This window comes from Aquarana catesbeiana, linkage group LG02 (assembly GCF_042186555.1).
Source record: "Aquarana catesbeiana isolate 2022-GZ linkage group LG02, ASM4218655v1, whole genome shotgun sequence".
In the NCBI taxonomy this organism is placed as follows: Eukaryota; Metazoa; Chordata; class Amphibia; order Anura; family Ranidae; genus Aquarana; species Aquarana catesbeiana.
Genome location: NC_133325.1, coordinates 167,735,331 through 167,757,165, shown reverse-complemented (window position 1 = coordinate 167,757,165; position 21,835 = coordinate 167,735,331). Strand labels below are relative to the sequence as shown.

The 21,835-nt window shown below is 41.2% G+C and overlaps 1 protein-coding gene across 9 annotated transcripts in view; it reads left to right on the top strand.

The window, feature by feature from the left end:
• Positions 1-17,580, top strand: part of DTX3 (deltex E3 ubiquitin ligase 3) — a 177,619-nt gene extending 160,039 nt beyond the window's left edge. For all 9 annotated transcript variants that reach the window (XM_073613773.1, XM_073613771.1, XM_073613775.1 and 6 more), the window contains 2 exons: positions 4,701-4,918; positions 8,551-17,580. In XM_073613773.1, the coding sequence (XP_073469874.1) occupies positions 4,701-4,918; positions 8,551-8,626 (294 nt within the window). In that variant the 3' untranslated portion in view covers positions 8,627-17,580. The remainder of the gene's footprint in view (positions 1-4,700; positions 4,919-8,550) is intronic.
• Positions 17,581-21,835: the final 4,255 nt, after the last annotated feature.

Genomic DNA, 21,835 nt, shown 5'->3' with positions numbered 1-21,835 from the left:
GACACTACCTATTTCAATATCCATGTACATTGTGTTTGCTAAGAAACTCATCTAATAGTTTTTTTAATTTATCTACACGCCCTGCTGATACCACCAACTATGGAAAGGAGTTCCACATCCTCACTGCTCTAATAGTAAAGAACCCTTTACACAGTTTGATCTGCTTCTCATCCAACTGCATTGTGTGGTCACATGTCTTCTTTAGAGACCTTAGATTAATTAGTTTTCTCCCAATGTCACCATATACAGATTTGTATATAGCAAACATATTCTGCTTTAAAGGGGTTGTGAACCCTCATGTTTTTTTCATCTTAATGCATCCTATGCATTAAGGTGAAAAAACTTCTGACAGTAACCGGCACCCCAGCCCCCCAGTTTTACTCACTTGAGCCCTTCGTTCCCTTGGTGGAGACGCGCTCTTCCCCTCTGCCTGGGGTTCTCGGCTCTTGATTGGATAGATTGATAGCAGTGAAGCCATTGGCTCCCGCTGCTGTCAGTCAAATCCAATAATGCGGGCGCCGGGGGGCAGGGCTGAGTCCGGCATTCTGTGTCTATAGACGCAAATGCTGGACTCAGGAGCACGCCCGCAAGGTAACCCCCCGGGAGAGCGATTCTCCCAGGGGGTTTACCGATGCGGGGAGGAGCCGCGAGAGCCACCGGGGGACCCCAGAAAAGACGATGATCAGGGCCACACTGTGCAAAACAAACTGCATAGTTGAGATAAGTATAATATGTTTGATATTTAAAAAAAAACAAAAAAAAACGAGGGTTTACAAACCCTTTAGGCATCTTTTCTCCAGGGAGAATAATTTTAATGTCTGTAGTCGTTCCTCAAAACTGAGGTCCTTCAGCCCCCTTATTAGCTTTGTTGCCCTTCTTTGGACTCTCTCAAGTTCAAGCTCATCCTTCTTGAGGATTGGTGGCCAAAACTGGACCACATACTCAAGATGTAGTTGAACCGGGGTATAAAAATTATACATTTTTAAAAAGCAGAGGACCCATACAAAAACTCATGCAAACAAATAAAATGTCAAAATTTTCTTTAAATTATAAAAGATAAGACTGAAACAAGTAAATAGACACTAAATCTGTCACTAGGGGTGCAACGGATCAAAAAACTCACGGTTCGGATCGTTCCTCGGATCAGGAGTCACGGTTCGGATCATTTTCGGATCAACAAAAAAAAAAAATCTCCCCCACAGCAATATCCACAATCTCCCTATTGGCAGAGTATTGGCAGAGTATTGGCAGGGTATTGGCAGGGCATTGCAGCAGGGTATTGGCAGGGCATTGCAGCAGGGTATTGGCACTGCTGCCATCCGATCTCTCCCCTCCACTGTACAGATCAGTACACAGAGGGGAGAGAGAGAGGAACCGGCGTCATGACATGACGCCGGTTTGTTACAAGTGATCGCTCCGTCATTCGACGTGCTAAACGGCCGCCGGGTGTACCAAGATGTCCGCCGCTCCGGAGCTAGGCCAAAGCCGCGGCCTTTCCTATGGCCGAGGCCACAGAGGTGTCCCGTACGGATCAACCTCCACGGATCGGATCAACCTCCGCGGATCGGATCACGGATCGATGACGATCCTTTGCACCCCTATCTGTCACTATGTCTGCTAAATGACAACAAACCATGATAGCCAAAACTTTCCATAGGTTTAAAAACCTATAAGGCAGCAGCAATAAAAGTGTTAAAGCCCAAGCCAGGAGGTGTGGCAAGCTTAGGGAAGGGCTCAGCTCCAATCAAAGTACTCTATATCTAAAATTTAGGGTGATTACCTGTTATTTCCTCATTGTGTCTCAGGAACACAAAAGAAAATGAGGGGAAATTTCTCTAATGGGGCGTACACACGGTCGGACACTTCGGCTACAAAAGTCCGACGGACCAAATCCGGCAGACAATCCGATCGTGTGTGGGCTTCCCCGGACTTTCAGCTGACTTTTCCAGTCGCAAATCTGACGGACTTTAGATTTGGAAGTTGCTTCAAATCTTTACGTCGTAACTCAGCCGGACCCAGAAATCCGCTTGTCTGTATGCTAGTCCGACGGACAAAAACCGACGCTAGGGCAGCTATTGGCTACTGGCTATCAACTTCCTTATTTTAGTCCAGTCGTACGTCATCACGTACGAATCCGTCGGACTTTTGTGTGATCGTATGTAGGCAAGTCCGTTCGTTAGAAAGTCCGCCAAAAGTCCGTTGAAAGTTTGTCGGACGGGCTGTCGGACTTTTGTAGCCGAAAAGTCCGACCGTGTGTACGCCCCATTAGTGGAGGAAATCCTCTCTTACACAGTTGCTCATTGGAAGATTCCATTTTTATTTTTGGTTACAACTCTGTATTTTGGATTTCATTTCACTTTTAGTACAATGGTCAGTAGCACAAGAGGAATCTCCCCATGAGGAGCACAGTTAGCTGAAAGGTTCTATACTTTCCGTACTTCATCCAACACTAAAACATGGCTTTAAAGTGATTGTAAAGGTTTGTTTTTTTTACATTAACAAACATGTCATACTTACCTGCTCTGTGATAGGGTTTTGCACAGAGCAGCCCCGATCCTCCTTTTTTGGGGTGTCCCAGTGGTGCTCCTGGCTCCTCCTCTTCATCGGGTGCCCCCACAGAGAGCCACTTTCCATGGGGGCACCCATGCAGGTGCGCCCTCGAGTCCCACTGCTGCGTCCATTGACACAGACAGCAGGACTCGGCCCCACCCCTGGCTCCCGTGTCAATGGATTTGATTGACAACAGTGGGAGCCAATGGCTCCTGCAGCTATCAGTTTATTCAATGAGGACCCAAGACAGCGAAAAAGGGGGGTCTGGGTGGCAGCCATAGCACAGAAGGTTTTTCACCTTAATGCATAGAATGCATTAAGGTGAAAAAACATGAGGCTTTACAACTCTTTTAAATACACTTTAGATATGGCAGGGAGCTCAGCCAAGACATGATTTCACCAAAATCAGGATAGTTCCCTGGACAGATCCCTGCAGCAGAGGAAGTATTAGTGATGGACATTATTTTAGAGTACTTTAACCACTTCAGCTCTGGAAGGTTTTACCCCCTTCCTGACCAGGCCATTTTTTGCGATACTGCACTGCGTTGTTTTAACTGACAAGTGTGCGGTCGTGCGACACTGTACTTAAATAAAATTGATTACTTTTTTTTTTCCACAAATAGAGCTTTCTTTTGGTGGTATTGTATTACCTCTGCGGTTTTTATTTTTTGCGTTATAAACAAAAAAACAACTGACCATTTTGAAAAAAATAATATATTTTTTACTTTCTGCTATAAAACACATCCAATAAAAAATTTTTAAAAAATCTAATTTCTTTATAAATTTAAGCCAATATGTGTTCTACTACATGAGTTTGGTAAAAAAAAAAAAAATCCCAATAAGCGCATATTGATTGGTTTGCGCAAAAGTTATAGCTTCTACAAACTATGGGATAGACTTATGGACATTTTTTGTTTTGTTTCTACAAGTAATGGCGGCGATCAGCGATTTTTAGCGGGACTGCGACATTGCGGTGGACAAATCTGACACTAAGTGACACTTTTTGGGGACCAGTGACACCAATACAGTGATCAGTGCTTTAAAAAAATTTCACTGTCACTGTACTAATGACACTGGCAGGGAAGGAGTTAACATCAGGGGCAATCAAAAGGTTAACTGTGTTCCCTGGGAGTGCTTTCTTACTGTGTGGGGGATAGTTTAACTGAAGAAAGACAGAGATCAGTGTTCCTGCTTAAAAGAAACACAAATTCTCTGTCTTTCTTATAACAGAATGGCAATCTGCCTTGTTTACATAGGCAGAGCACCCTTCTGCCTCTCGTCGATGGATCGCCGGGTTTGCGGCAGACATTGTGTCCAATCACAGCGGGAGCGGGGCTCCAGCGGCGCGCGTGCACGCCCCAGAGCCGAAGAAAGGAATCACGTACTGGTACGTAATTTTGAGCTTAAGGGCTGCCCTGTCACTATTTATGTACGCGGGGCAGTCCTTAACCGGGTTGAATTGTAACTCTAGCCAGGGTTTTGGCTGTCTGTGCCACTCTGAGGAACGTTTCCTCACACTTTCTGTATGGTCACTGTTGGTCTGTCACAGTCACCAGACAGGAAGTGAGGGGCTATCGTCCCAAAAACACGAACAACAAGAATACAGTCTCTTCACAATATCCAAATGTTACAGAAATGTGGCGGATTTTCCTATTTAAAGAATGTTTTCATTTTTATGTTTTGGGAAGAGGAGATTATTTGTAATGCATTTTAACCGGTACTAGAAAAATGACAACTGGAATTTGGCTGCTGATGCAGTTTCTTTACGTTTACATTTATGACCTTTTATACATTATAGAGGACAGTTAATGAGCCTTTGCCAGTTGGATTTTTTTTATTTTTATTTTAAAAGCCCTTGCAGAAAGTCTTCCTTTCTTCATGTGGTACAATTATTTACATCCTACAGCAATTTTTGTGTCAGCTTTCTTCTTAGCTAAAGAAAGCTCAACATATGTGACTCTTGATCGATTGTAGTCAAACAACTGGCTGGGGGGACCTACCTGATGCTGTGCTTTATCACACGCTAAAGGCTTTTCCCTTTTTTATGCCAACAGATAAAAATTAACCAGATTTGTATTGTAAACATGCATTTATGTGGGTGTTATAGCATGTTATATTCTTCTGACCTTTTGTTCTGTATTTCTTTTCAGACAGAACACCCGAATCCTGGTGTTAGGTATCCAGGAACAACTCGTGTAGCTTACTTACCTGATTGCCCTGAGGGGAACAAAGTTCTGGCGCTATTTAGGAAAGCCTTTGATCAACGTTTGACCTTTACCATTGGGACTTCAATGACCACAGGACGACCTAATGTTATAACGTGGAATGACATTCACCATAAAACTAATTGCACCGGAGGACCACAACTGTAAGAGACTTTATGTTGTCATTGAAATACCTGCTCACTTGTGATATATTCTCATGTGATTTACCCAAGAACTAAAGCCAGACTTGCCCAAAGTGGTGGTCTAGTGTGGTCATTGCACATTCTATGGGCAGATTATCATTATTTGTTATGTGAAAAAATTTTGGAGATAATTTCCATAAAGTCAGACCACGGGAATTGCTTACGATCGCATTAAGATGTTGAGACTTCTTTGCCACTGATCAGTCATCTCCTGTATAGAAAATAGATGTCGGTGGCCGAGGGGTAACTAGAACCTTCAGGGCCCCCGGCACAAGAAACCATGAAGAGCCCCCCCTTTCCCTCTGAACCCGGAGGACGGAACCCCAGGGCCCGGTTGCAAGTTGACTTGTGACCCTGGTAATTTGCCACTAGTGTCGGTAGTTTTTTATTTTTGTTATATCTTTTTTTTAGCATTTTAATTGTTTTTATAAATTTTTTTACAACCTATTTTTTTTTATTTTTTACAATTGTTTTGGAGCCCCATTGGGGGGCTTTGTTGAAATATCAGAAGTCTAAACAGACTTCTGATGTTTCACCTTTGAGACAGAGAAAGGAGATTGAGGACAATGGGTAAAGTTGATCCAGGGAAAATCTGATTGCCTTTCGGCGGATAAGGTAGGAATATTTTTCCAGCTATTGCAAATTTGATCATGCTTTGCTGGGGTTTTTCGCCTTCCTCTGGATCAACTGTGGGTGAAGGATTGTGTATGTGTGTGTGTGTGTGTGTGTGTGTGTGTGTGTGTTTATATATATATATATATATATATATATATATATATATATATATATATATATACACACACACACACAATTTTTTTTTTTGTATTTATATTTATGTTGAACTAGATGGACTTGTGTCTTTTTCCAACCTGACTATGTACCTATGACACAGCCTGAGCTGCACAGACTGAATGAACATGAATAGCTCTCTATAGTTTCCCATTTATTCAAACAGGGAAGCATAGTAAACACAGTTTACTGTGCTTACATTATAAATGGACACATGAGCGATCAGTACCAGTCACTGACTCTGTTCATTCAGAAAAGGAAGGGGCCAGTAAATTACAAATTTACCTGCTTTCCATCCTGAAGTATTCCCCACAGCAGCCGGCGGGAGAGGCGAGGGGGGAAGCCAGCAGAGCTGTGTGTGTGGGGTGGGGAGCACACAGGGGCCTGTGGGCAGCAGAAAGAAGAGGAAACTGTATAGGAGGAGCGGAGGGGGCGGCATATAGAGGAACAAATCCACTCCATTTTTGACTTGCAGCTGCTTAATGCCTGCTGGAGGGAGAGGAGAAGAAGCAGGCTTTCAGTGGGTGCAGGAGGAAAATGAAGATCGGTTTCTCTAGAGCATGGGGCCAGGTCACAATTTTGACCCCTATAGTTACGCCCTTGATCAGTGGCAAAGACATGGGGCCATACAGCTGGTTTGCCCCCTGCTACCAGTTTCTGGGACATTATATAGACTTCCCCTGGTCTATAAGTCTGGTACTTGAAAACTACTTGATTGTCTTTAGAAGCTTTCAGATCATGTCTGCAGATAGCCTAAACTAGTTTTAATTTGAACAAGAATTATTGGTATTTTGTTAAAATGCTATCATGTTTTCCCAGGAGAGAGCAGTTAGAAGCAGTGATAAAATAGCCTGTTTTAATGTTTACTTAAATGTCCCGAAATGATACAGGGTGGGCAGCACTGATTTTGTCAGGCAATTAACTAAATCATAATACAGAGCTTTCTCCATTCCATAAAATGAAACTCATATTGCATTGTATCACAAATGAAAAGCTTATTTTATTATGTGAGAACAAAATTGCTTTCATGGGAAAAGATAAATGGATTTTTATGGCCTTGATATGACTGTGCTTTATTACAACATTCATTCCGGATTGCAGCTCACACAATCTATGGCAGAGAATGTACCAGTCTAGAGAGAGAAGCCATGTTTTGTGCCCAAAATAAAAATAGAATCTTTTTGCTCATGTTAGAATAAAATAACTTGCCATGATTCTGACATGTAAAGCAGCAGCAAATGTATTGTCATTGATATAATGGATTTTATAAAATGGATATATAATATATAATGGATTTTAAAAAAATGCAGCTATATACCTGTGTACAGAGCACCGACCGGTGCTCAAGTGACCCGCCAGCTTTCTCTCCTCCTCCCCTTCTGACTGACGTCAACCGGGGATCCTTGGCCCTGCCTGCTGCAGCTGTCAGACCGGGAGACGAGAGAGCTGGCAGGTCACGTGAGCGCCGATCAGCGCTCTGTAAACAGGTACAGTATATAGCTGCATTTTTTTTTTATAAAGCACAGTCACAGGGGGACATTACATGAATCAACTGAGAGGATAGTGTAAATTTAACCCTAATTTAAACAGCAGGAGGAGAGGGGGCGGGCAGGCATGGACATAAAGCTGACAGGCACAGAGGGGGGAGCGCGGATGACGGAGGCACGTAAACTGACCCCAGTGTCAGGGCTCAGCAGCCATGATATACCGTGGTCAGTTAACAAAGCTGAGGGCAGAACCAGGCAGGATCAGTCAGGTATTTCAGGTGATACAGGGGGCCAAATGATACAGCACAAACACTGTGCTGCATAACATGCTGTAAAGGAACAGGATCTTTGTTAACCTAAAAAAAAACAAAAAAACACTTTTAACTTTTTTTTTTTAAATAACGCATGTTTTTTTGTGAATTTTCTACTTTTGGGATAAATACTACATGAGTTATTTTAGGGCAAAAATTCATGTGAATTGAATCCTGGATTCGGAAAACTGTAGGTTTGTTCTTAAGTTGAATCTGTTTGTGATTCGGAACAGGTACATTTTTTTTAGGTGTAGCTCCAGCCAGAAAAAACATTTTTAAGCTTTTTGGATAGCATAGGGAAGGGTTAACACTCCTGTAACATTTGTTTTGCTGTCTGTGCCCTTATTCAGACAATTTCATCTCACTTTCTGTCCCTATGACAATCTTACAGGGGTGAATTTCCCTTCCTAGGTGTAGATTTCATCTCACTTCCTGTGGCCTCCCTTCGTTTGTAAGTCGGATGTTTGTAACTAGGGGACCGCCTGTAATTAGAAGTGAGACATTGAAATGCATTACCATTGAACTGACTCCATCAGAGCTCCTTTGTTGAGCTGTCTTTTCTTTTGAAACGCAATTTTAGGAACTGCTAATGCAGGGCAGGAAACAATGCCACTATGCTGAGGTCAGAAACTCCCTTATTTAAGATTTATATAACTTTTCTTGGAAATAGGATTAATGGGGTCTTCAGAGGACTACAGGTCAGGAATTTGGAATCTTGCAAGTCAGTCTGCGTTCTGCAGCCGCCTTCCCTGAGAAGTGAGCTGGACGTCATAGGCATAGTTGTGAATTCTTAGCCTAGAAATCCACAATCCCAAAATTAGATGTTCCCATTAAAGCTTGTTATCAGGAACCATTGAGCATTATACTACAGATAAAAAAGCTCTGGATAAGGAAGCTGCATTGCTCTTAAGAAATTTCATAGAAGATGTTTTTAGTTTGACTGGAGTTGTTGCTATGCTGTCCTGCATTTGCATGTAATTAACCTATGTTCTATATTTGATTTCAGATTTGGTTACCCTGACCCCACCTACTTACTGAGAGTCCAGGAGGAGCTGCGAGCCAAAGGCATCACTGCTGACTAAAGGGGGAATATTGTGCTCTATAGAGGCACTGAGAAATTGGGATGGAAAAAAACAATTCCCATAGAAGAAAAGCCGCCTTTGTTTCACTTTTCTTATTGTTCTCCCATTTTAGCTCCTTTGCTGATCTCACTTTTCTTGGAAACTGCAATGGGAATGAGAACTTTGACCCCACACTGGAGTTTTTGCAAAGTTATGAAAAACTTGTTAAACGTTAATAACTGTTCAATGAAGGTTTACCTTAATGGTGAATTGAAAGATGATTTGACAGTTCTTATGAGACACTAAAGTATGAGAAAGAGACTTCTAGAGACATTGAGTTACCCATGGGTGGCTTAGTTTTAGCTGGCCATCCAGTAAGTAGTCATCGTGTCTGATTCCCCTGGAGAAGAAAATGATTTGTTATCTTACAGAGCAGTCCAGGCCTTGCAGTTTACCTGGAATTCTATTATATGAGCTTTGTAGTTGAAAAGCCTCTAGAAAGGACCAACCTGTCAGCATCAGTGCATAATGTTTTTTGCTGGGCCGTTACCTTAGTCACACCTATAATTGCCTATTAGATGTTGCAGCACAGCACAAGGCGGTGCAATTTTTGTTAATGTTTTACTTTTTTTTCCTTCTTTCTGCTTCTTTTTTTATTTTGAAACATTGATGGGATTCATGGATATCTTCTTTAAATCCATAAAAATTTAGCTTTATTTCTTGCAGAGAAAATTCAGGTTGTATATTTGATATTTGCAAGAAGCATGCTATAATTCAATCTTAAAACTAAGAGAAGACATCTATGTAGAAATGACCTATAATGCCATATCTTGTGTATGTGTATAGGGTGTCTTCATCTGAGGTTTGTAGGGCAGTTTATGAAGAGGGCAGGGCAGATTGTATCTGAGCTTTTAACCTAAAGAACAGGTACACGTTTAAAGTTTTTAAATATTGTAAAAAGCCAGTAATGCTACAAACAAAATTCCATGCATTTGCCCAGACCTTGATATTCAGTATTTTACGTACATTAGCTTTAAAGGTAAGTGAATTTTGTGATCTATGTAATAAGACGTTTTAGCCTGGCAGAGGCCACTTACGTGTCCTTCATCTCCATTACAGAATGAAAAGTCACACACATGTGTACACTCTTGAAAATGATTTATTCTTCTGTATAAATTAACACCAAACTTCTGCTAAAGCTAGAGAGAGAGGGCAGATTTCATTTACCAAATAGCTGATGCTGTGTTGTGAAATGCTGTCTACCCCAATAGTATTATGACTGTTTGGGTTTGGACTATTATGGAGATTGTGTTTTCCTTTAAAATGCTGTTATTACTGACCCATAATTGTGGTAACCATGTTATATACAATATAATTATCACCTATTAGGCTCTGTTATAGTTCAGTTTTTGTGGTTGAATTCCTTCTGATTTCCAAATGAATGCTGAACTCCCAGCTGCAGATGGCATTAAAAACAAGCAGCCATCAACTACACTGCACTAAATTTCTTGCATATCTAGCATTACTTAGCTTCTTGCTGACACCATTGCTATGCAGTTCTTCCATTTCTGTGCCTCTTTAGGATAGGCACTGCTTGAGTATATACCGTTCTCCTCTCAGTGCACAAAGTTAGAATTTCAAGACAAGCTTGGATAAAAGGTCATTGCTTCTAAGACTGTTAAGTAATCGCACCCATTATATTACGTTCTAAACACTAGCAAAAGTAGCTTACACATTATAGATGGCATAGCTCATGACTAACAATAGGCTGACATGTTAAATCTGTAGCCCAAACTAAAGAAATGCATAAAGGTGTGCCAGACCAAAACTGGATGAGAGTCCATAATCATTTTTCTGTGTTGGAAAAAATTCACATAAAGTCATATAAAAACAGCTAACACATTTCAGGGGCAACAGCATTCTTCCATCACCAGGACTACAAGATCAAACATGAAACATAGTCATAATGATAAAAAAATGTCAACATATGCATATAAGTATATACCACAAATATACGTAAGCTATGTTGAATGAAGGTAAAGCAATCTTTTGAGAATGAAGGATATCTTTAAAAAAAAAAAAAAAAGTTTTTTCTAGGAAAGAGGTTGGATGTCTGTGCCAAATCATTATCTTACATGATTCAGCTGCTGAAAATTCTTCTTTTTTTTTTTTTTACATCGTCTCTTTATATACATGTCTTATTGGATAAACCAAGTATGTGTGGTTGTTAGGTATAAGAGAAGAGCAGGTCAGCACCTTGGTTATCAGTCTAATCCCAGGGAAACAAGTACAATAGTGATTGCCAGAAACATCCAACATGGCTGATTGTTAGCTCCACCGAGAACAGCTCCCTGGAGTTCCCACGGACATCAATATCCAAACTGAGCTAGATCTGGTGATGTACATCTTTGGTCTGTGGTTACCTTACCTTAATCTGAGCTAGAGTCCTTTTTATGTCACCACTACTGTGTAGTTTGCTCATTTTCTGCAGTTTGTTAATATGCCCAAACCCATGAGATGGCAATCAAAATTATGACCTCTGCTCTATAGAATGATAATAGTATAAATGGACACACTTGTTAGTAGCCTTATGTTAGATAAAAGTTTGAATGGCCAAAAAAGTTAAGCTTCTTTGATTCATTCTTTTTGTGAGTGGCAGGGAGAGTGCCCATAGGCAGTACAGTTGCTACACCATGATCGGGCAACAATCCTCTCTGAGTATTTTTACAATTGCCAAGTGTTTTTTGGGGGTAGGGGGAGAGGGGTAGCTTAACATTAAATACAATTTAAAGTAAACCTGTCAGTAGTATGGACAATTGAAACTGAGCATATTAAAAAAAAAAAAGTGTGCAAGCATAGGCTATCTTGACAATGGCATGTCGAAGTGATCAGTAACTTCTTATATATATACTGTGTGTGTGTGTATATGTATGTATGTGTGTATATATATATATATATATATATATATATATATATATATATATATATATAAGCAATTGATGTTAAGTGTAGATCTCATTCTCCCACTGAGTGCAGACCCCCTCTTGACTTAAACTACTTTCCCTTTATTGTGATAGGGGACCTTACTAAAAAATAGAGAACCTCAGAGGGTGGAAGAATTGTGGCTCATATAGATTAGTTTTCATATTTTGCATTTACTGATTATTTTTATAATGCACTTTTTACTGAGGGTATTCTATGCTGATGCCTTTTTTTATAATATGCTCAGTTTGAATTGTTCAGGTCTGTGACATCTTAACTTTGAATCTTTGCTATGCCCATGCTGGGAAAAAAAACAGGATCACTTTAATTCCCCCCTGCCCAGCAGCACATATTGATCTTTCCTTTCCTCTCCCCTCCTGTCTTACTGCCTTCCTTCCTCCCATTCAGCAACTGGGAACATAGAAAATACTCAGTATTTCTTGGTATATGGGAGCATGTGACCCCACCAGTGCTTAGTGATTGGTCTAGAAAGTGCTTGTGTAATCTAGGGCAAGCATGGTTTACTACGGACAATCAGCAGAGAAAAGTTTGGTCACTAACCTGGCTCTCCTGTGTGTAAGTCTCAGGACTGGATGGACCAGAATACAAATTTTTTTTTATTGGGTAAACAGCTCCAATATATGTACTTTGGGCCAAGCCCCGCCACCCCCCCCCCCCCGGGGTACTTAAGTGTACGCTTGTGTGAAGGCCATGTTTGCCCGCAGAGGGATGTACAGGTAGTCCCGTTCTTGTCAATTGGGAAGCAACAACTGCTCCCAAATTGACAGCTGTGCGGGTGCAGATGCCCAAACTCAGACAATATGCATCCAGGGACCCACAAAGATGTCAAATTGAGAATAAAGACCGTGTCCAAGCAAGGAACACCTGCACATCCCTGTGTGTAAAAAGACAGGCGTCACACAGGCACGTGCTTTAGTATGCCCATGTGAACGAGGCCTAATTGTATATTTAGTTGTTTGGTAGAGTTCAACTTTAGCAGACACATATGGTACCATACCTAGAATAACTTTTTAGGTGCTATGTCTAAGTAGACTGTTGCGATGTAGCTTGCAGCCATACTGGGAATTTTTTTGCACAACAAAACTAGTTTAGAAGGATTACACCGTTATCTGAATGACATCTTCTATGAATGGATAAGAAGTATGTGTTACATGCTGTGTTATTCTGCATTGAGCAGTCTAATGCTGGCATTCTGGAAGAGATCAAGGCGGTTACAGGTGTTAAGAGAACTCCATTATCTTACATTACCTTACATTTACAGGTTTTAGGGTGTCGGGTGATATACCGTACTTGCCATTTTACCAGTGTCAGGAGGAGACTTGTAAAAATGTGTGAAATAATTTATAACGCAGTACAGTACAAGGGCTTCACTGACATTGCTTCACACTGATTTTTATCAAAATGGCATGGAGCTTTAAATACTTTTCTGTAAAAAAGAAATCGATGTGACCACATGATGACATTGCTATTGACATCCTTTCTGCTTTAGAAGAGGCAAGTGGTTCTAAAAGTCTTGCATACTTCTGCCCCTTTTTTGTCCTGTTGTGTATGACAGGTCAGCTGGGGAATCTTACAGCATCCTCTCTACGCAGGCCAACTTAATGGGAAGTAGAAGTGCTTTGCTTCACAGTGTCAAGGTACGTTCTAGAGGCTAAGCATAATCTATTTTTTGGGAGGAACGTGGGCTGTAATCACATGTCCTACCCTAAGCAACTGTTCCATCTCAGCAGAGCTGACTTCTGATAAGGGTTTGCTCTCCCATGGAAATGAATAAACATAACATCCCCTTCTCTAATTATAAGACACTAAAACGTAAGCATTGCATTAATGGAAATAAGATACCAAGCACAATAATAACAAAACTGTAAATAAATATACATCACAGCGCTACAGATTTGTTTACAATGTCACTCCATTGATAACCCTCTGTCGTAAATGGGTCCAATCCATCAGAAGTGGAAACAGAAAATTAAGATCAGCAGAATAGTTTCAGCTTGGCAGGCAAGGAATGGGCCTGGGGTATATATAACTGACATTCACAGATCTGAAGACTGAACCAGATATGGACATTAAGAAATCAAGTTAAAAAATACGTAAAAAAAAAAAAAAACTTTATTGACAGTTATAAAAAACACCAGACACTGCTAGTGTGGATGACGAATACTTGTTTGTCTTCTTTTTGTTGCTGTACTCTCCCTGGCACTAGCATTTTGGTGACCCAGGAGCAGGGGAAGCACTTGGCGTTCAATCTAAAACTAGCTCATATAAAGAAAAATTGCAAATCATTTACACTAAAATGTAGCACTCCGAGGCCCTTCCATGATGACTTTGCCTCCATGTAGAGCTCTCCAAGATTCCTGAGATACCGTGTGCTCTGCAATGCAAATAATAAAATAGCTATCATAATGTCAGGCTCCTGGCCATCCCCTCTACCCTCATGTGCCTACTTTTTGGTTAGTGATGCCACACCACAGTGATTGGCCAATAGTAAGGGTGGGAAGGCATGCGCTAGAGCCAAGGACCACAAAAGCTGGTTGGTATTTGCATTAAAAAGCACCATGGGATTCAGGGGTCTTTCATATGGTACAATGGTTTTTTCCCACTACAGGTACATTTTAAAGTGTTATTAAACCCTTAATGTGAAATATGATATATTAGTACAGGACTATTTTTTTGCACTCGATTGAAGCTTCTCTGTAGTCTATTTCCATCTTAATGGTGGCTTCACTGCCTTCAGGGTTCCATGGAGCCACCCATGTGTAAATGCTTCAGCCTATGAAGCCCCCAGTTCTCATGGTGCTAGGATTGAAGGCAGTCATTTGATGTGACTATTGTGTATTCATCTTAACCTGGGAAGGGCATGCACATGCTAAGGGGGAAGGGAAACTATGTAAACCCAAAGTGGGTGGGCCAGGGATGGATGAGGGACAAAGCAGTGAGCAGTCATGTGACCACTACAGTGGATGCTCCCTGACCAGAAATACTTTATTTAATGGTGGATTTTTTTTGTTTTTTATTTAATGTAGCTGCACTTCATGAAGGAGGATCAATCAGCAATTGCTAAATAATATCGCATTCCTCATAGACCAGAGGCAGCAACAATAAAGGTGGGGAAGTGTTGAGCCTCATAGCAAAGCTTGAGATTTTGTTTTATGTCACCTAGACATGACTTCAGAGTAAGTGGAAACTTCTAATAGGTTCACATTTTCTTCAAACTAATCTGATGTTTTCTCCCATAAAATGTAGGCAAATATTGGGAATTCAAAATTGAAATTCGAGCATTCTAATTTTTTAGTGTAGTGAGATGTGTTTTTATTCTGTCACATTTGTTCAGCTATTCTCACCCACATCACTTTTTTCCAGGAGAAAGAGGATGTTTTTGCTTTTCCAGCTGTAATATGCAAGGCAAGCCAAGACTTTCAGTACCATCTGTCATGACTGTTTGCCTAAACCTGTTCCATGTTTCTTGGCTGCTATTCGTCTAATGCAATACATTCTTAACCAATGGTACATGAGTAATGCTAACAGGTTTAGGGTGTTACTGCCTGTACAGATAAACTGAAACTTTCACATTTCCCAAATTTTAATATATGTTTCACGTTTAGCTGATCTTCTTTGTAGTATGTGTGCTTTACTTTCACACCTTACACTCCCATTTTTTATGCTTAGTGGCAGTACATTTCCATCAAAGCGTGAGTAAAGTCAAGATCTTTTAAAGTTTTGGACAGTGTAAATTTGGACAGATTTTTTGTTTTCTTGGGTTCGGCAGGGAAGATTCACTCTCCTTATTGGTCCTGGTGACCACTGTCACAGTACAGTACAGTGATGGAAAAATCCAACATTTTTGAGCTGTCACAGGAAAAGGAGGTGAGTGGGAATCTTTCCATGTGGAAATCTGTTATGGTGTTAACTGTTTAAGGCCTTATGCACATGGCCCTGTTGTTTTTACGTAGGACCTTGCATAGATCCTGCATTAAAAGCTTGGCCATATGCTGTACACATGTAATGTTTGTGCTAATGTTTACATGTGTACATGGACCATATTGGCCATCGCCGCTGCTCAAGATCAACATGTAAATGGCAACAACATGTAGACAGCAGTGTACATTAGCGCACACATTTACACGCATACAGTGTAAAATTGGGGGACCATGAACATGTATTTTTCTAGTTTTGGTTTACAACGCGAAACACTATGGAACAGTGTGCATGGGACCATACCATAAAATACTGTTGTGTTCAGATCTGTAAAAATTGTGAGCTCTAAGACAGGGATTTACCCTCTTTTTGAAGAAATTTCCTTTTACTTCCTGTTATGCATCAGTTGCTTGAAAATATCTCTCAAAAAAATAGTCAGAAACAATAATTACATTGGGAACTGAACTAGCAGGACCAGTGATCACTGAGAGTGTTAAATCTTTAATTGTTCAGTTGGTTGCAATATGAAGAGTACAGGATAGCCAATGCAGTTGGGGGGGCACAAATTCCCCTATTATTAGGGCTCAGCGAAATAGTAAAATGTTAAATTGACTCAAAAATACACCATTTCCGGTGTTAACACCAGCACTGACTGTGCTTTATATTATTCCCTTGCAGCGAATCAGTTTGTAAAGGAGTTATTTTTAGTCCATTTAACAGTCTGCCATGTCACTCAGCCCTGATGGAGTTTTTGGTCCCTGAAACACATGGTCCTGTGCTCCTTTGGTTTTAACCAGTTGAACAAATAAAGAGTTTGGATTTTCAAGGATTTTTTGGTTGACACTCCCATTGACCTATTGCTCTGGAATTTCTCAATTCGAGTGAACCTCCTCTCCTGAGAGGTCCCAGTCTTTGTGGTGAGCTGCTGAACACAAGCCATCAGACTCAAGTAATGGATTAGTCCACCTTTGAGGACCTGTGGAAATCCACGTCTAGTCCTTTACCACCACTTCTTCTTAGACTTTTGCACATTTGAAAAGATATAAAAGCATATGGCCAAACATATTGACACAACAACCAGCCATGTTAATCATAACCATAAATATATATGTATATAAGCAGTTTAGGGAATGAGGGTTCACATGACCAATAAATTGGACATCTCTGAAGCATGGATAAATATGTCTATATAGATTTGTTTGTATATATGTAAGCAGTAGCCTTACATATTTCAAATATATAATAAATTGTTCTAAGATGCCAGCTTGCCTGCGCACTTCCTATACATCATATATGCACTTTTGCTGAGGGTGTTTAAACTGTACAGATAATGTTTGCAGCCAGGAATTTGTCTTGCTAGGTGTATCTTTTCCTTAGGTTGCTGCAATAGAGGCCTGCTTTGTAGACTGCTTTGGTAGTTACAGTGTAACCTTAAATAGGTGACACATCCACAGGTTATGTGACTGCTTGTCAAAATGAATCCTAATTAGGGCCTGTTCAGCTTCCTGTATGCTTTTCATCTGCTTTCAGCAGCTTTCCATCCATTTTTCAGCAGGCTTTCATCTGATTTTCATCAGTCAGTTAATAGACTTTTGCCTGCGTTCCAACCACCATGCGATTTGTCAGGCGAAAAAGCAGATGAAAACTACATTCGTGTGAACATGCCCTCATGAAGGACTTTGCCTAGAAAGGCATTAGTATGTTATTGCAATATATCTGTTGTCAGAAGAGTGTTGTGATTTCTAGAACAAAATAATGTTTTCCTATTTTTTTCTTTTCTAATATATATTGTGTTTAAAACCCTTCAGTGCCAGAGAGGGCCCCCCAATGCCCTGTTGATCTGCCTGGCAGCAAAGGGGTAACATTTTATTGAAAACTAGAAGGGCTTTTAAGAATTTCATCTGGATCCTACCTGTGTACATTTTATTATACAATACAAGACAATTGTATTATATAATGTACAGAACTGCGGGTCACTTTATGGGGACATTGTGGGGATGTTTTTGATGTATTCACCTATGCTGTAATAAAAAAAAGACATATCTCAGAATCTACCTACCTTGACTCAAGACTAACATTTATTTGAGCCATTGTGCTGGGAGTGCTGAAAAGAATAAGACCTCAACTAAGTGGAAGATTGGGAAGTTTGTGGTGGCCATTAAAGTGTATGTGGACCCTAACAACGATCTTCTCTTATTTGCTACCTTTGGTTTGTGAAATATACTATTGAAAACCTTTTGGTACTGTATATCTGTTTAGTAAGTAAAAAAAAACAAAAAAACATTGATCATCTCAGAAATTCAGAGCTGTCTTGTATCCTTTTCCTGGGTTTTCTCAAGGAGGGTAATTAGCCCTCCTGTTTCTTATCCTGGGACTACAGAACCATTGAGCTGGCTATACCTGGAGTAAAAGTCTGATGGTTCCCGGTGAACCCGTTGTCCTATCAGCACCCTCCTGCTGACATCTAAAAATTGTAGGAGCTGGGCAAAAAATTGTTGGCTGAACAGCAGATGCATCCAGTCAGATACAAGAACTGGAAAAGGGAAAAAAATCACTGTGCTTGGATGAAATACCTGTAAGCCACCAGTGCTGAAATTTGTAATACCAAATTACCCAAAAATGTTAAAGGAAAGTGCAGCACTACTGTAAATCATACATAATAAACTCAAAATACATTCTTCTAACGAGTGCATAAATATAAATTATCACCATGCATGTGTTCTTGCATAAAAACGAAAAACAAGTTAATAATAATAAGTGAAATCAAACTGTGCCAAAAGTCCAAACAAAACAAATGTGACCCACTGTCCATAAAATGTCCTTGCACACACACAAAAAAGAGGAATTGAAGTACTGTGCTCATAGTAATATTTCAAGTCTGGAAAAGCACTCAGCAAATTTGCTCCTCGTGATGGTTTCTTAACAGGAAAGAACACCCAGCAGTCTGCTCACACAGGATTCTTACCAGATGGATGTGACCACTATTTAAAAGCTGGTCAAAACAGCGCATGGTCATAAATACACCACCACATCCAGGGAAATGCTCATCATTTAGGATTCAGCTATTCTCCAAGATTAGTAGCCATTATTAGATTTAATATCAGACCTTTTAGAGGAGGAGTCAGTCAGCTCATACAGGAAATGGAGGACACCTCCTGGATGATTGGGTGGCACTCGTTTTCTCAGTACTTGTAGCAAGGTTACCTCCCTGTGTTCAGGCCTGGAGCCACGCTAACTTTCTCAACTGGTGAGCTCGGCATGACCCTGCAGACTTTTGTCTTCTGGAATTGTCTGAAGTCAGTGTGCTTGGGTTAGGCCATTAGCAGAGGCAGATACGTTACCTTATGCTGTCCTGCTGTGAGTAAGCCCTTACTGCTTTCCCCCTCCTCCTCGATATACTATGGTGATGAGATCTTGAAATAGATAAATGCACTTAATTAATTGTTCGCCTTTCTTCAGCAAAGTTGAAAGCCCCCCCCCCCCCACCATCTGCCTGAAGAAGCCGTTTGGGGCCTCAAAACATGCAGAGGACTGTACTTTGTTTGAGGATGGTATGTTCCCTTACACCCAGATATTGAAACCCGTGTTTGCAGGGGCTTATTAATTTAATGGAAACCACCCTTTATGTTCTATTTGGATGCACCACTTTTTTTGTTATTATATTCGATCTACTGTTGACAGTATATGTCTGTATTTTAAACAAAAATAATATAATAAAACTGATGTAACTGTAATTTTATTGTGCGTTGTACTGTGTCAATGGGGTACTGATAAAGTCCATAAATCCCTTTCTTGTATGCCCCTTTTTGCTGGTGTAGCACTAGGGCTACTTCCATTGTCTTTTTTTTGAAGTACATGGTCTATGCTAGACTCATAGGCATTGATCTGGCTGGTGTGGGCCCACCCACATCTCTATGACCCCAGGGACCCCCAGTATAAAAATAGGGGATTACACAAGTGGGCCTGTGAATATAGTCATTTACCCTAGCTGTGAAACACGAAAAAAAAATAAGATTCAATATGTTTGTGGAACCCATATGTTACACCTCTGCTTGACATACTTGATGCTATGCTAACCTGAACTGTTGTCCAGCATAGCAGTAGTGTACTTTTCCAGACACGTGACACTAATTTTGTTAGTGATAAAGTTGTGAGAAGTTAGCCATGCATAGAATTTCAAAGTACAAACTTGCCTAGCCCCGTTACTTTTTTGTCAGGTTAGTTAGGAAAGCTAGAATGCTATAATTTTTTTTTAAGTTAATTATTGAACATGCTAACTGCATTTGGCATGTCCAAAGGGCAGTGTGCAACACTCAAAAGTAGAAAGGATGCCATAGCAAACTTTGCAACTTTCTTCTGTAAATTTTCTCAAAATATAAGTAGGGCCGTTAGCATGTGCTCAACTATGACAAAGGTCTTAGGTCTGAGCTATGAGTAAGCACTCTGCAAGAGCGTGAAACGCGTTAGCTGATTGCCTGTACATTCTATCCATGGTGTCTTGTACATGATTTGATCCTGATTTTACAATAAAGAAATTTCGTTGGATTATATTTTCCTGGTGTGCGGCTGTCCGGACTTTCTCCTCTACTCACAGCATGGATTAGCATTAGCCAGCACCTGGGGCTTTTTATCTCTGGAGAGCAACATCCATTTTATACCTAGTTTGGATCCATACTGGTGCGGGGAAAACACTTGTGCTGCATATGACAAAGGTCTCACTCCACAATTACAGTGCCTCAAAAAAGTATTCATACCCCTTGCAGTTTTACAAATTTTGTTATGTTACAACCAAAGCCGTAAATGTATTTTATTGGGATTGTATGTGATAGACCGACACAAAGTGGCACATACTTGTGAAGTGGAAGGAAAATGATAAAGGTTTTCAAAATTTTTTGCAAATAAATATCTGAAAAGTGGGACCTTTCGGGGGCGTGGTCTGGACATGGCCGTGTGAAGACATGCTTCTGAGCGGCTCCCGGTCCGTCCCGGCCTTTCCTGCCCTTAAACCAGCCATACCAGCATTTAATCAACGGCATGTACTCTGCTGGAAGACGCAGAGGAAAGAGCAACCGACAACATAAAAGAACACCGCCAAAAACACAGCGGAACGGAGCCATCAGACAATATCTTTCGGACCCCAGTGACCCATCCCCCGCTCCAAAGATGGCGGCCGACATGCAGACGAACGAGCATGTGAGTACCCCACAGCACTGCTCACTGACGCAGCCCATGGCCCCCGGTACATCTGACAGAAACATTACTACACCTCTGCTGCTCCGGACAACAGAGCTTATGAGTACCTCACAGCACTGCTCACTAACACCGTCCATGGCACCCTGTACATCAGATTGAGACATCTCTACCCCTCTGCTGCTCAGGGATGTCATCCAAGACACACAGGTCTCACATAATACACCCCTGACCCTGCACGCGGATGAGGAGCTGAGAGCACTGTTGAGAGCAATACCTACCAGAGCAGATTTTGAATCTCTAGCCAGCAGGCTGGAAGCCTCACACCGCAGAGACATAGCAGCAGTGCGCACCGACATCACAGCACTGTCAGATCGCATGGGTGCAGGAGAAGCCACAGTAACGGAACTTACACAGCGCCTAAAGCAAGTGGAAGATATCCAAGCAAATCAAACAAAATCACTATTGAACCAGCAACTTCACCTAGAAGAAATTGAAGATCGCAGCAGGAGGAACAACCTGCGTATAAGGGGCCTACCCGAAGCCACGGGTACAGAGGATCTCACAGCTACTGCTATAGCCATTTTCAGAGACATAGCAAGAGCGGACTTTCCTGCGACGATGTCCTTTGACCGGATTTACAGGGCGCTGGGGCCGAAATCAACGGATCCGAACCGCCCAAGAGATGTGATCTGCAGAGTACACCAGTACACCCATAAAGAGATCATCTTGCGGAAAGCATGGGAGATGAGAGATGTGGAATTTGACGGTGCATCTATCCAGATCATGCCTGATCTTTCCAGAGCCACCCTGCAGCGCAGAGCGATGTTGAAGCCAGTGCTTGAGTTGGCCCAACGCGCGGGCATCACGTATCGCTGGGGATACCCCATATCGGTGACTTTCAAGAAGAGATCACAATTTTTCACCTTACGATCCTATGCGGAACTTCCTACACTGTTTGATTTTCTAGAAACCGATCCAGTAACGGTTCCAGACTGGCTTCAACTGATCCCAAGATTTGCTAACCGCCCAGGGGGTCCAAATCTGAGAAGGCCAGGCTCATCAAGACCACAACGCACTCAACGCAGATCAAGGATCACGTCTCCAGCAGAAGACAGA